The sequence below is a fragment of the Gymnogyps californianus genome, chromosome 8 (assembly GCF_018139145.2).
Source record: "Gymnogyps californianus isolate 813 chromosome 8, ASM1813914v2, whole genome shotgun sequence".
NCBI classification, from domain to species: Eukaryota; Metazoa; Chordata; class Aves; order Accipitriformes; family Cathartidae; genus Gymnogyps; species Gymnogyps californianus.
The window spans coordinates 35,889,480-35,904,191 of NC_059478.1; the positions used below are offsets into that span (position 1 = coordinate 35,889,480).

The 14,712-nt window shown below is 42.7% G+C and overlaps 1 protein-coding gene across 2 annotated transcripts in view; it reads right to left on the reverse strand.

The window, feature by feature from the left end:
- Positions 1-398: 398 nt before the first annotated feature.
- The window catches only part of NEGR1 (neuronal growth regulator 1), a 297,810-nt gene continuing 283,496 nt past the window's right edge, over positions 399-14,712 (reverse strand). For both annotated transcript variants that reach the window (XM_050900845.1, XM_050900844.1), the window contains one exon: positions 399-2,948. In XM_050900845.1, the coding sequence (XP_050756802.1) occupies positions 2,824-2,948 (125 nt within the window). In that variant the 3' untranslated portion in view covers positions 399-2,823. The remainder of the gene's footprint in view (positions 2,949-14,712) is intronic.

Genomic DNA, 14,712 nt, shown 5'->3' on the forward strand with positions numbered 1-14,712 from the left:
GTTAAGCACGGCTGTATCTCTTTGTAGGACTGGAGGGCTGAGAGGGCAGAGTCTCGTGAGCAGCCTTCGGGATGCTGACCCTACAGACCCCGAGGGCGCACGGCAGCGTGTGCGCGGTCCCCGCGCCCCTCGCGCCGCGCTTCGCACGCACGCACACACGCACACGCACGTCCACTGCTGAACGCGCGGGTCTGACTGATATTAAATACCTATCTCATCTAAGGAAACGCCGTTGGCACGTAGAAATGGTTTTTTTGACTTGACAATAATTATGTCCCCCCAAATTTAAGTGAAAATTCAGAGATGGGACTATCTGGTCCATGTCATCCAGTGGCTCTACCTGGTACGAATACAAACAGTGCATACTTCTTTTTTTTTTTTTTTTTTTTTTTGTCGTATTTAACAAAGCTGCTGCTCATTCTATTCTGTTGCTGGAAATACCAGGATCCAGATATCAGGAATCACTGAAATGAAATATATCATCAAAATATATAATTTGATCCAGCCACAGTATAGAAACATCTCTCAATTTTACGTGAGATGAGGCATATGAGTTGGGCTATGCGTATCCTTTTTTCTTTCTTCATAAAACCGGACTGACACGATACTTTCTGCAGCACCACTGTTTCTAGCAAATGAGTTCTAAAATATAGCACTTTAAAGCTGCAATACAAGAGAGATTAGAATATCAGGCCTGTGTATAGTATAATTTGAATTGGGTTTATACTATTTCCTTAAAGAACAGATTTTGTCATGTTATTCAAGGTTTTAAAAAATGCCACATTTCTGAAAAGAGTAACTGCTGAGCACATGGCTGTAAATAATGCGATAGGAATAGTACGATCCGTCACGGAACGTACGCAGAGTGACCCAGGACATTTTATTGCCATATTTTGGAGTCAACATATTTCCGTTTATACCCTGCGCCTGAGTTCATCAGTAACTACAACAGATTCACTGCATATTCTGTCTACGTGTTAGCATGGGATAGCATATAGTGAGACTAGCGAAACTCAGAGTCTGCCTTTTCAAAAACTGGGGTATCATCTGTGAACTGAATTTGGAACCAGCGCTCATCTGGAATTGCCTGCTACAAACACCTATTGTCAGGAGAAAAAATGTTGTAGTATAATAATTGTGTCGCCTACTGGAGTTCATATACAAAACAGGGGAATAATAATGTCGATAATGGTTTTTTTATTCTTGTCATCGATAGTTGCTTTGTAAGCAAGTCAAGATCTGTTGGGGTCACCAGGAGATCTTGTATTCAAGGGCTGTTGGCCATAGTCACGCCGCAGCAATTTACACAGATGGCATTTTTAAATTCAGCTGTAAACTGTGAGCAACATTTTGTGTTAATGCTGTCCGGGGCTGTTTAAAAAAAAAAAAAGTTAGTAGCATGATATGCTATTTTGAGACTTGATCCTTCACTGAGTGAAATGAGAGCTTTATCTTGATAGGCTGCAGTACTAGGAAATTGTGTGTGAGGACTTAACTGCTGTGGTAAGATATTTGTACAGTGTTAGTACCTCGGTCATGAAGTCCTGTCTGTAAAGACGATTCTATCATGGACGGCAACATGCACTTCAGTACAGTTACTGGAGCAACCTCGTTTTAATATATATATGTATTTTATATATATATGTATATATATAAAATTCTGCTTGATACTTCATGTATTTTCAGATATCTAATATTTAAAAGCATCCTTTATCATTGCTAAATTAGCCAAACCAGTACAAAATTAAGTGCAAGAAAAATACCAATTCACATAGTTTTTGCCAGTAATACAAAAGGGACTACTCGGCTTCTCACACTTACAGCCATTTAGGAATTTTGATTTAGAATGACTAAGGGAAACGTTCCTACATTCAAAAGATGTCTCGAAATAATTTGCGTTCCGTTTTGTGATGGGAAAACTAGTTTTTAGAGAGATCGCCTACTGGTTAGTGGTGGTAGATGGAAAACATAAAAAGGAGAGGAGTTGGTGCTGTCCTTGACCGACTGCCTAAAAACCTACGTCTGGAGCGGTTCCATGGCCCTCTGGAGCTGGGAGAGGAGGTTTGCCTTTAGCCAATAGCACCTTGGTCCTCGACTTGAGATTTCCTATGCTCAAAAGGATGCTTTAGCGTTTCCCAAAACACATTCCAGATTTGTTGGAGAGGAAGAGGAAAGTAGTGTTTTATGAAGGCACACCCATGCTGAATTTGCAGGAAAAAGGAAAGAAAACAGAAAGCAGTACTGCGCAATGCAGTTATAATACAAGGCTCATTCTTGAAACCTGAATATCATGCTAGAAGAAAATCTAGATATGTGTAATATTTTGAAGAAATATTTTGAAGGCAATAGTATTTGATTTTTTTTTATCAAAAAAGAAAAAATGTTTCTGTGTAAATGTGGATAGAATGCTATTTAAGAAGGGAACTGAATATTTGTATTGCAGCCTTAAAGAAGCACATTTTTACTGCAATATTTTTTTTTTTTTGTAAACTACGGTCTGCAACTCAGCAGACCATGACTGAATGCTTTTGAAAACTTGTAGATTACAAACATGAAATCACAATTAATATCCTCTAAAAGTAATTTCAGAGCTTTCACGTCTTAAAAAAGGACAATGTGTACTGCTTCACAAGGTAATGCAGCTAATCAAAAAAAGGAGTAGAATTAAAGTATTTACATAATGAGCAATTCTACAGAAGGCGATCATCCCCATGTAAGCACTGCTGATTATATCCCACGCTGCTTTTAACAAACTCTACCAGATTGGATCCAGTCATCAGCACTTTCAGAGAATCCTTAAAAGCCTTTTATGGGTCTTTACATTTAGTGCAGAATGATGTTCTTCAGGTAGAATATGCTGGTGAGGGAGGACAGTGTCAACACAAGGTACCAGCAGGAGAAGAGGACTTCGGCGTCACCGGTGATCCCGTACTGGGCTGTACTGGGAGCTGCAAAGAGAAGAAAAAGGGGTTAAGTGAAAATTTCCACTCTTAGACCCCCAAATTCTTAGTTTTCATTAATTCTTCTAAGATAACTGTTAGGGCAGCAAAAGCATTCTGCTGAAAACTGGAGAAAATGCTGCAAAAGTCGCCAAGCCCTCCTGCTACACCCCTCATTTTGTTTTAAAGAGGATAAATGATTATTAAGGCAAGCATTCACAAATGTGAGTACTTAACATCAGATGAGCGCTTCATGTTTAAACATCTGAATTATTTATCTGTTTTTAAGTTACTGAGCATTAAGATCTCCACTGAAATCAATGAAAGGTGAATATATTTAGCTCTGTTGGAAAACAACTCACTTTCTCCCTAACTTTAGAAGCCAAAGTTTGACAATGTTGCTTAGCCAAAGACATTCATATTTATTTTCAGGCTCTTTGAAGAAATTGTATTTACTTGCTTTAATACAAAGTCTTTCTCAAATTCCTAAGTAAATATTACAGTGAGTGCATGCAAAGAGAGTTAAAATATAAGAAAACAGCGTCGAGAAACAAGGGAGGAGGCAATCATTTGCAGCAGTCGCGAGCGGGCTGTCTGCGGGCTATCCTGACTGCGGCGCGGGAAAGGACCCAGGCAGAAACCGATGCTTTTGGTCTTGAAAAGCCGCAGGCAGGAGGAAGGAAAAGGACCGGTTACCTCACCCTGCACTGAGCTGAAGCTATCAGGATGACGCTATTGGGATGTTCGGCTGCTAAATAAATTCTGCAGGCTCACTTTGGCCACCAGATTTCTGTACAAAATTTCTCTCCAATCAAATATTTTTCTTTTATATGATGCGTGAAACCCCGACCTCTTATAGTCGTACGCAACGTCCTGTGCTCTTTGGCTGAACACTGGTATCAAACGTTTTGCTTTCCAGACTACATGAATATGCTATAGATTATTCTAAAACCTAAAATCTGTGCAAGTCTTGTATCGAGTGCCATTTCTACAAGCAGGCATCGCTTATGTCAGCGGCACTTTATTTAGATACAAGTTGCAGATTTTGCTTTTTTGACTAGACTGACCCAATGTCTGCCGGAAACATGGATGGAGGTTAGTTGGTGGATGCTGAGCAAGACTGAGCCAGCTTGGTGCCCACGTCCTGGTGCTCAAGGCCTTTTCCTCGCAGAGGACAGAGGTGTCGGAAAGGCAGGAGGGGAACAGACATTTCCAAGCTCATTCCTGATGACCCATCTTGAGTGAGCTGGGGATGCTCAACCCAAAGGCTGTGCTGCGAAAGGGAGAAACCACGAATGTGGCTACTTTGAAAAACATGCAAGCCATGTGTGAACGAAGAGAAGAGGTCGCCTGGGAGCCTCGGGTTGGTGCGGGGTTGGATACCATGTGGAGGATCCTGCCTCTTCTGCAGGATCTCTCCTTTCACCCCATTACATTGCCGTCCCGAGGTGTCCTCAAGGCACGGGGCTATCTGGACTGAGAACACCAAGAGATGGTCTGAAGATGAGACTTCAGCCAACAGCTCTACTCTGCAGGTACATGGAGGATGGCTACACAGAACAGGTACCAACGGTGCAGAAGACAGTTTTCCTGGGCCAAGCCAAAGCTCGTCCCACCGCCTTGCCCAGGAGCGAGCTGCCTCCGACAGCACCGCTGCCCCTCGCCAGTGCCAAGTCCACCTCTGGCAGGGAGACAGCAGGGTACGGCGCACGCCGTGCTTGGGAGTAAGCAAACTTCACCAAATCCTCACGCGCTTCCCTTTTGGGCAGAGAAGAGGAGGAGAAGTAAAGCATCCCTGACGGCAGGCGCGAGCCGTGCTGCCGGCGTGTCCAGGAGGGGTTGAGCGGTGCGGGCAGGATGGAGGCCAGGGAGGAGAGCAGGATCTCGCTCGGTGGGCTTGGTACCCAGCGTCTGGCTTGCACGGAAAGCCCCTCCCCGAGATAAATGATGATAATAAAGCAACAGAGGGGATTGCACTCAAATCGCAGCCTGTCTGGAGGAGTAGGAGAGACTGCAGCAATCGCCCAAGAAAATAAAGTAAACCTGGGGGTTTCACCAAATCCTGTTTGCTTTTGCAGGACGCAGCCTCCTGAATTTCAAGTCTTGTTCGGTCCAAATACTGAAACATAAACGTTCCTTTTCTTCCTATACAGAAATCTGTGCTATGTGCTGCCGGGTCCATTTTCAATGTCTGACATTTTATTTGGTGCAGAGTATGTGATAAAACCAAAAATCATTCGTTTTTCCCCCCATGCAGAAAGGTTCAGGTAATAAAAAAAAAATTACAAGGTGAAGCTTGATTTTGAAGCTTAGTTTAGTGACTTATAACCATGACTAACTGCAGGACAGGGCACTCTCTTCTCTTCTCATTAAAAACGAACTTTCTGTGATAAGTCAGTATGACAAATCAACATTTAATTTATTACAAAAACCAGGCTAGCAAGCTGAAGCATAGCGTAGGTGGTATTTCATTTTATCATATTAAAAGAATTTCCCCAACGTAAAGATAATTTGAACTACGGTGGCTATAAAAGCGAGTGGAAAATTATGTAAATCTGATTTCCTGCATATGAACCAGTACTATCTTTCTAAAGCTTATTAAATCATATCTGGATTGTTTCAGCACAAAGGTACTAGGTGAATTAATGGGGGAAAAATACATAGACTTGGGTAGATAATAGAAAAGAGTTATGGTTCCCAAAGCTGGCTAACCAGAAGAATTTGATGTGAAAGAAACTTGAAGGAGAAGCAAATCTGGAGCAGTTTAAGCCACTGGACTCTGCTGGGTTTGAATAAACTGCCCCGAGGGCTGAGTTCATGTGGTACAGGGAGGTGCAGGATGCCAAACCAGTGCAGGGGCTGGTTTTGCTGGTCCATGGGCCATATATTAGCCCTGTTCAATCCCACCCCGTCCCACACCTCAGCCCCCCGAGGAGCTAGGGTGTCGATGCTATGGCTGGGTCTGACAAACAAGATTTCAGTTCAAAAAACCGTTCAATAAGCTCTCTGAGTTTCTTTAAACCCGTCTTTGGCATTACAATAAAGAATGAAACCCAGCTGCGCTGCATGGCTCCCAGGTTCCCTGGGACTGATGTTCTGAAAGAGCTTGAGCAGAAATTTGAAATTACTTTCCAGCCCCTCTAATACCTGTTCCATTTCCTCAGATTCCTTTAAAGAGGGCAAACTGGTGCGTGCCTGCTGTCATTAGGGTCTGCTGATCAGTACCTGCTGGGTAGAGTTTCACTTAGTGAGACCCGCAGCGACATTTGCTACAGAAAACCAAAATAAACCCGAAGCTATTCACGTTTGCATCCACGTGGCCCCAAGAGTCCCCCCGAACAAAGAAATTGCTGTCATTGTGGAAACCTCCCCAAAATCTACGGCATGCCAACAGGCAAACTGATCAGAAATTGGCTTTAAAGGGCTTTTTTGGAACTGCATACCGCAGGTTTAAAAAGCCACGCTATTTTAATTCAAACTGGAACTGGTAGCTGGAAAACATTTGCCATATGCCTGCACAGGACCAGTAGTTCAGCATGTGCATCGTGGTGCACTTCTTCAACCCTCTGATTCATCTGTTGGTGGAAAAAGCCTGACTGTTTTTCAGTTTGCTTTAATAGTCTCCTTTTATAATTAGCAGCCCGAATTAGAGCACCCTCTGGGAAGCTCGGCTGGCAGAGATGGGCAGGGCGCTGCCTGCGCGTTCAGCTGGGGAGCACCCGCTTGTCTCAGGTACGATGGACGGTGGCTTAATGATTGGGAAAGTCTTGCCAGATCATTATGCCTCTTAACTTTAATTTGACTTCTGGAAATCTCCAAGTGTTTCTAGTCTCCAAAGTGAATTTATAAGCAGATGTCCCTCTCCCACTGTTAGTGGCAAATGGGTTGCATCAATCACAATGTCACGGTAAGTCTACTGGATGGCATACAGTTTAAAATGTTGTGCTCGGCTCTTAAAAATTCTTTAAAATTCTTAAAAATTAATAAGCTTTCATAGGTTTTTTTTGATGGTTCTCTATGTCAGACTAAAAACCTTAGTTTAGGAATGAATTAAAAGGTTGAAATGTTTGAAAATAGCACAAAACTCTGTCGTGGTTTAACCCCAGCCGGCAACTCAGCACCACGCAGCCGCTTCCCCCTCCCCTCTCCCAGTGGGGTGGGGAGAAGGAAAAAAAAAGGTAAAACTCATGGGTTGAGATAAGAACAGTTTAATAACTAAAGTAAAATAAAATATAGTACTAACTAATAATAATAATAAAAAAATAATTGTAATGAAAAGCAATATAACAAAAAAAAAAAGAGAAATAATATCCAAGAAAGACAAGTGATGCACAATGCAATTGCTCACCACCCGCTGACCGATGCCCCAGCAGCGATCCGCCCCTCCCGGCCAACTCCCCCCTGTTTATATACTGCGCATGACATTCTATGGTATGGAATATCCCTTTGGCTAGTTGGGGTCAGCTGCCCTGGCCGTGCTCCCTCCCAGCTCCTTGCACACCTGCTTGCTGGCAGAGCATGGGAAACTGAAAATCCTTCACTTTTAGAATAAGCGCTACTTAGCAACAACTAAACCATCAGTGTGTTATCAACAGTATTCTCAGGCTAAATCCAAACCCCAGCACTGTACCAGCTACTAAGAAGAAAATTAACTCTCTCCCAGCCGAAACCAGGACAAACTCGCAGCTTCTTTTTTTTCCCCACTAAGATCTTAGCATTGAATGTCATTGTTTTATACAGACACACACACATGCACTTGCAGTCTTAATATTTGTGCAGCAGGATAATGGTGGAGGTATGTATGATTAGGCATTAAATAAAAGCATGAATTATTTGACTCTGATTACATCTGCAGCTATCCTGGGCATTTCCATAATACCTATTACCACCGTTATAATGGAGCATTCTGTTTATAACTGATTTTACAGCATGTGAAGCTTTTGGTACAGAGAGAGGGCAAGGAGAACAGCGGCTGGCCCGCAGGGAGGTATTTATCTGGCTAAAGAATCTCATCCAGAACAATGTCTTGGTAACTATCTGAAATAGAAACCAAGGTCAAATTGTTTGGCTCCCCTTGTGCCGATCCGGCGGTGCAAATTCAGTTCAGAGCTGTGGTAGTGATACCTTAAAAGAAAGTGAATTTCGATCCAGAAGAAGATTAAAATGAGCTTGATGAAAAGTCTGATGTTTGAAATATAAAATGACCCGGGATTTAGAAGATGCCGTAAGTTTAAAATATATCAGCTTCAGTCATTGAGGGATGATAATTTACTTTCTTGCTAATGGATAAGCCGTTAAATGTTCCTCAGAGGCTGACAAGCAGCGTCCCGTCTGGGAAGGCAGGGGCAGGGTGTCAAGCTGAGCCGCGCAGGCGGCAGCGTCGCAGAAGAGCTGTGAAGGGACCCGGTGGGGTTCGGCAGGTCCCCGTGCATCCCCTCTCCCAGAAGATGGTTCTTCCCCTGGGGAGCTCCGCGGGAAGCCTTGGGATTTGCAATCACCCCCTGCCCGCTGAGAGTAACCCTCGATATTGACACACAGCAGTAGGTGACAGAACTGGGTTTTGTGCGCACGTATTGCACCGTGTCCTTATAAGCGTTATCAGGCTCGTCTAACCTCCCTTAGTACAGTAAAATTATCTGTAGATCTGTGCGAGCAGGCGCTCTTGTTGCAGCAGGGATGGAGACAGGCGGAGAAAGTTTCGGCTCTCGTTCCCCCCTTTGCTTTGGAACTCCCTGTGTTCTTACTTATCGATAAAAGCGGGTCCGTTTCTCACTTTTGACAAGACCGCGTCTGGCATCTTTCCTGGGAGTCATTTACACGGTGTCACAGTCCTGCGGAAGGAGAAACCCCTGCTAAGGTCGGCGCTTGCCGTGTCCTCCACCGCCGTCAGAGCACGACCGCCAGCCAAGGTCCCTGTGTGCATGCCTCTGAAGTCCACGTGCTCGTATCACGCTCTCCTTTTTTCTAATTTAGTGATTATTCTACATAATCCTAATGTTTTATAACAGTTATCAGTTGTGAAAATATTTAAGCACACTCTTAGCACAGATAGGATTATGTTCAGACATCTCTCCTGGTGGTGAATAGAAAGGAACAAAGTAATATTATATCACAATCTCTAATTAATACAAGAGATTAGGAAAAGTACTATGCTGAAACGTGCAAACCAACATTGCCTAACACCAAGGACTGCATTAACCAGAAATAATTATAAGCTTTAATGCTGATGCCTTGTAGACAAAAGCACGGACCTCTTTAGGCTGTCTGAATAAGCAAGACTAATTCTGTTAAATGGATTATGCAGGGAGATGTTAATAAGCATTTCATTTAACTATATTCAGGTTAATGATTTATTATAGGAAAGCCTTAATAAATAGTTTTTTGTGCAACATTTAAAATACACAGAGAAGGAAGGAATAAACTAACTCAAGGTCAAAGCAGTAAGAAAAAAAAAGGTGAAAAAGACTGGGCTGTCAAAAATGTTTTTTTAAAAGAAAAGATTGTAAGATAATGGCACTCTGAAGGCTCAGTTGAGTCCTACAGATAAAATCTCTAAATATTGTTACACTTGAAGTTAGTTGAGGATTTATGGCTTTGGAGGAGCGGGTCGACAGTCTATAAAAGACTGAATTAGAAAGCAATGGCTTGTGATAGGAGAAGTAATCTGCTTGGAGAGCGCTAGAACAGGCGTACGAGCATTTTGAACAAAGGAAAGTTTGTCAAGAAGAGAAACCTCGCTCTGTGCCTTGGAGGCCGGGTAGGATTGTGGCAAGCTTGACCTTGGCAGAACAAAACCTTAAAATCTTGCGTAAAAATGAATCAGCGAAGACACCGATCTGTTTAGTCTTATGCAAATGCAATCATCCTCAAGGCTAAGTGCCCGAGACAGGGAATTTACAGTGACAGAAAATTCACGAGGGAAGTTAAACAGATAGCTCTGAACGAGCAGGCCCTTTTGAAGTGTGTGCTAGATGGAGACTTCAATTAAACCGAGCTTTGACCATGATAATAACACTTGGAAAATGCTTATAATTTAAGTAATGTTGAAATGCGTTTGGACTGCGTCTGTGGTAGCTGAGAGCTGGACGTGGTGACTCAGAAGGTCCTCTCCAGTCTGATGTTCCTCTGTTATTGGTATGAATCACTGAAATTCCTTTTAATGAGAGAGAAACGTACAGTACTGCCCAGGCCAACATCCCCAGAGTGCATTTGAAATGCAAAATGCTTCTATTTTAAATAAAGGCGTACGTTTGCAAGAGATTATTTTATAAGCGATGCATGGTCAAAATGTTTTGCTTATCCCAGCGAAGAAAGTCAAGTGAAGAAATCAGTGCAGAGCTACGCAGCCCCGGCTTTCGGAAAAGTGAAATACATTTTATGTGATGGCTCACGGGGCACTGAAAAACATTTTCACTGAGAATAACAAACTGCTGGATGAGGTAGCTTCACGCCACTGGACGTGTCCTCACCTGCGCGCAGCGTTCATTCGTCTCCCCAGTCCTTGCTCACGAAACCATAGGGACAAGGATTATGCCGGGAACAAGAGAGGAACGTTCTAGGGGACTCCACCTCCCTATAGCATCATCTACATCAAATACGTCGTTAGTATAGGGAACAGCCAAATTTTGCTCTGTTAATGCCTGTGCAGCCATTCTCTGGGTCGCGTGGGCGTAATTTTGGGTGGGTTTTGCTTTTGTATATTTTCTAGCCAGGAGTCACTTAGCACTACTGAGACAAATATATCTGAAAAGCCTTGAGAAAGGAGACAGGGCATATTGCAGAAGTTGTCCATGAGCTAACTCTGCCCGGATGGATAAGACAGAGCTGTAGAGGATAAAGCCAAAACCTGTGAGGGTCTTAAAAGAGTGGCTTTATCGTTCTCTGAAAGGTGAGCGTTGGCAGAAAGATTCGGAAGATGAGCCCCCCCCAGACCGATGGAATTGATGAGAGAGGGGTATTGTCAGGTCCTATTCATCGGCATTCACGCAAGGCTGCTGTGAGATGCAGAAACTGTAAAATGAATGGCTTATGCTGATTTGTTTCTTATTTCTCATTTAAATGAATAATGTAGCATTTTTTTGAGTCTTAAAATAGGAATACAGAGAATAACAGATTATTGCTATAACTGCAGAAGCAAAAACCAACTTTTTGTTGCACTAAAATATTAAAGCTTAGAGTTTTAAATACTTGAGATAGATATGCCACCAGCAAAGTTTTAAAGTGAAATATTATCCCAGCGTGTGTTTGCGTGTATCTCCGTGTACGCACAGAAAATAAGAACGAAGCACTTCTTGTTTCAGTCATAAAGACCCCAGTTGTGATATGCTCTGTATCTAATTCGAAACTGGTTCTTGGTACTGATTCTGAGTTAGTTAAAATATAAAATATGACATTTACAGGACTGAAAAGAAAGTCAAGCAATCAAAATATGATAACTAGCTCAGCCACCCGGCATTGTGATTTCATAATTGTGGGGATCTTTGCCTGGGAATTTGGGATCCCTGGCTGGGGAAGCACACGTCCAAGGAGGCAGCAGCAGAGACACGTTTCCCTCCCTGCCCTCCGCAACAGTCAGCGTCACCCTTCCCGTTCCACCCGCTCACACACCGACAAATAACTCATGCTGAATATTGTAAACAGCGAAGCACTAATTTAAAACCAGCTAAAAATACACCCAGTAATGTAAATTTTAAGATGATTTTTGCTTGCTTATTAATGTGATGGGGCATGCCAGACACATTTTGCAGTTGTTCAAACCAGGCCTACTTAGGGAACACTTAACAGCTGCATTTCATTAAGCTTATAGAGAAAGCAAACCCATAACTGATGGAGGTTGTTAACTATATGCAAAAGCTTTTAAGTGTCTTAATTTCTGTTCTCAGATAACTCTCTGGAACAAAGCATTTCCAAAGTCAGCAGCTTCTCAAAAGTACTTAGTGCAGGCATCTCAATATCTACGGTATGGACATGGAAGCACCCCCAGCCCCCTCAGGTTGACTCACCAGCCCCGTGTTATCTTGCCAACAGAATTGGTCGCTTTTCTAAGGAGAGCATCCCATGCTCAGGCTGAAGAGGACGCAGTTAAAGATCTAGCCAATCAATTCGGCAGAGTTGCATTTGGAAATGCGGTCCTGGGGCCGGGAAGAGCTTTGGTGGGCAGCGGCAAGGAGCGGCCACGCTCCAGGGGTGACGGCGGTGCCGAGGGTCGTTGAATTGGGTCACCGTTCCGATTTTTGCTGTCTCCTGTTTGCTTTTCCCCAGTTGCGCTGCCTGGAGGCCTGCCTGGGCCAACCACCTGGCAGCAGCCTCTCTCCCACTTTCAAAAGCTGTGCTAACAAACGGAACCCTAAAATTGTAGGCTTTTTTCCCTAACATGCATTCCTCCTTCCTGTCAGCTTCCAAAATCTAATGTTTTATTTTCCAAATTGTCATTGACTCTCCTCATAGAAATCCAGGTTTAAATCTGATTGTTATTGTTCGCAGCAAAACATTTAATGTGAAAAAAAAAAGGGGTGTTATTTTAGAAAAACAAACATCTCTAATTTTTCAAACTTACAAATGGTGAGTAAATTTTCCAGCTAATTTATACTTAAAAAAACCACGGTAATTTGATCATATTTAAAGTTACAGATGGATTGGCAAAATTTGGGTAACTTCATCGAGAGAGGGTAAGATAAACTTTTCATTCTAATTAAATGGATGCTATTGGTGAAGAGTATTTAAGGTGTCAGAAAAGAAATCCTCTCCAAGAAGGGAGGCACATGGCATAGCTTATACTTAGGCACAAGATCCTGATAACTCAAAAACCTTGATTTTGGACATTTTTACTTCACGTGCCAAAGGAATCGCTGTGGTCCTCAGTGTCAATGGGTGCTTTTTGAAGGAGTTCAGCATCTAATTATTAGTGATACGATAGTTAGAGACCTACAGAAACTATTAATGTTTTCTATTCAGTATACGTACACCCTTGAATTGTTAAAAAACGCGCTATAACCCAAACTACCGCATTTGAATACATTTGAATGTAAGCACTTTAGATTGCTACTGTTTTCACAACGAAAAAGTATTGTTAAAACTTTATTACCTAGGTGTGATTTGTTTCCAAACTTGCATTTTAAATTTTAGCATACGGTTGCCAATAGAAAAGTCCCCATTTACAGGCAACTATCACACAGTGGCACCTAAAAATCCCTGTAGTTATTGCTCACTCTAATTATATGGTCTTGCTGTTGTTCTTACTCCGTAGTGTTTGTAAGTGTGGGCTTTTCAGTGGGGGCCAGGCACGCATCATTTTTGTTACTCCATATTTCTGTATTTACAATGGATTCAGGTAACATGAAAAATGGGCAATGGTGATTTGGAGAAACTGTTAACAATAGCAGCCCTAACGCAAAAGCCTGTTTTGTAGATAATCAGTGTAAATAATAGATTCCCCGCATGCTGCTGTCTATCAAGGTATTTCTTCAAGCAAATGTCTCTGGGTATCATAAAATCAGAAAAACAGTGGTGCTCAGACAAAGCAGACTCACTCTAATCTTTCAGAGAGTGCAGACATGCTTTTGTTGCAGCTGCAAAAACAAAACCAATTTTAAACCCTTATGCATTGTTGTATGGTATATCTTTGATGGAATTTCATTTAGACACAGATAAACTTGATCACATCAAATAAAAAAACATTCCATTAAATAATGCAAAGGAAAAGAATCCTTCTAATACATTAATAGGATAAATGAAGCAGGCACTGAACACAGAGTGCCTTAGTGGTTAACAGGATAAAATAGTACAGCCCTGACATACCCGGTTTCTACTGCAAGGAATATTTCATAATCCCAAGAAGTATTTATGAGGAAAATTACTGTGAGGGAATAGAATAAAATTTGGCTTTATATATTATCCTCTATACTCAAGTTATCTCAAGTTTCTTTGTACCGCTGAGAAGTGCAGTCATATTGGGACAAATAAAGTGTCTTTTAGGAACTTCAGAGCCGCGGAGGTGTACCAGCCTCGGAGGTCTGAGACAACTTTTAACAGATGGAGGAGATACCAGCCATGTACAGTCCTGCCATGAACCCGTGCTTAACCGGATCACCACCTGATCCCTGCCTTTAACTGGTAAAGGAGACAGGAGAAATCAGCCAAGCGCCTTGCCTGGAGAGTGAAGCAGAGCAGGTAACGGCTGGCACTGAACAGACATCTCACTGTCCGTCAGAGCTGACTGAGCCTGAACGTAGCTGTTCAGAGCAAACAGCAGTGTGCACCGAGTCACCGACAACCCCAGACCATCTCCCCCAAGCCTTCCGGCACTGACCAGCCATACAGGGGCCGTCCCAAGGTGACCCGAGCTGGGATTGTAATGCAAGAACCTCAAAGCTGGATGTTCTGTAATGAGAAGGAGCTGCGTGCATTTCAGAGGGCAGATTAAAATCCAAAATAAACTTAGTCACTAAGAGAAATCTTTTGACCAGAAAAAAAAAAAATTCAATTCAATAAGGCCAAAAAAATTCTGCTCTTTAACAAAAACAGCCCACTGCACGTGTACTGGAAGAACAAGAATTGACTCTGTGACAATTCCTCAGAAAAGCATCTGTGATTACAGTGGATCATCCGTGCTATCTTGCTATGAAAGGAGAAATATGTTTCGGGGTGTGCAAATAGCAGTGCAGCCTATGAAGTAGTAGAGCTGCTGCTCTCCTCAGCACAGGAGGGCTGTGTCTGGCGTGGATGGGTCACTCTGGGAGATGCACAGACTGGCCGGACACAGCCCAGAGAAGAA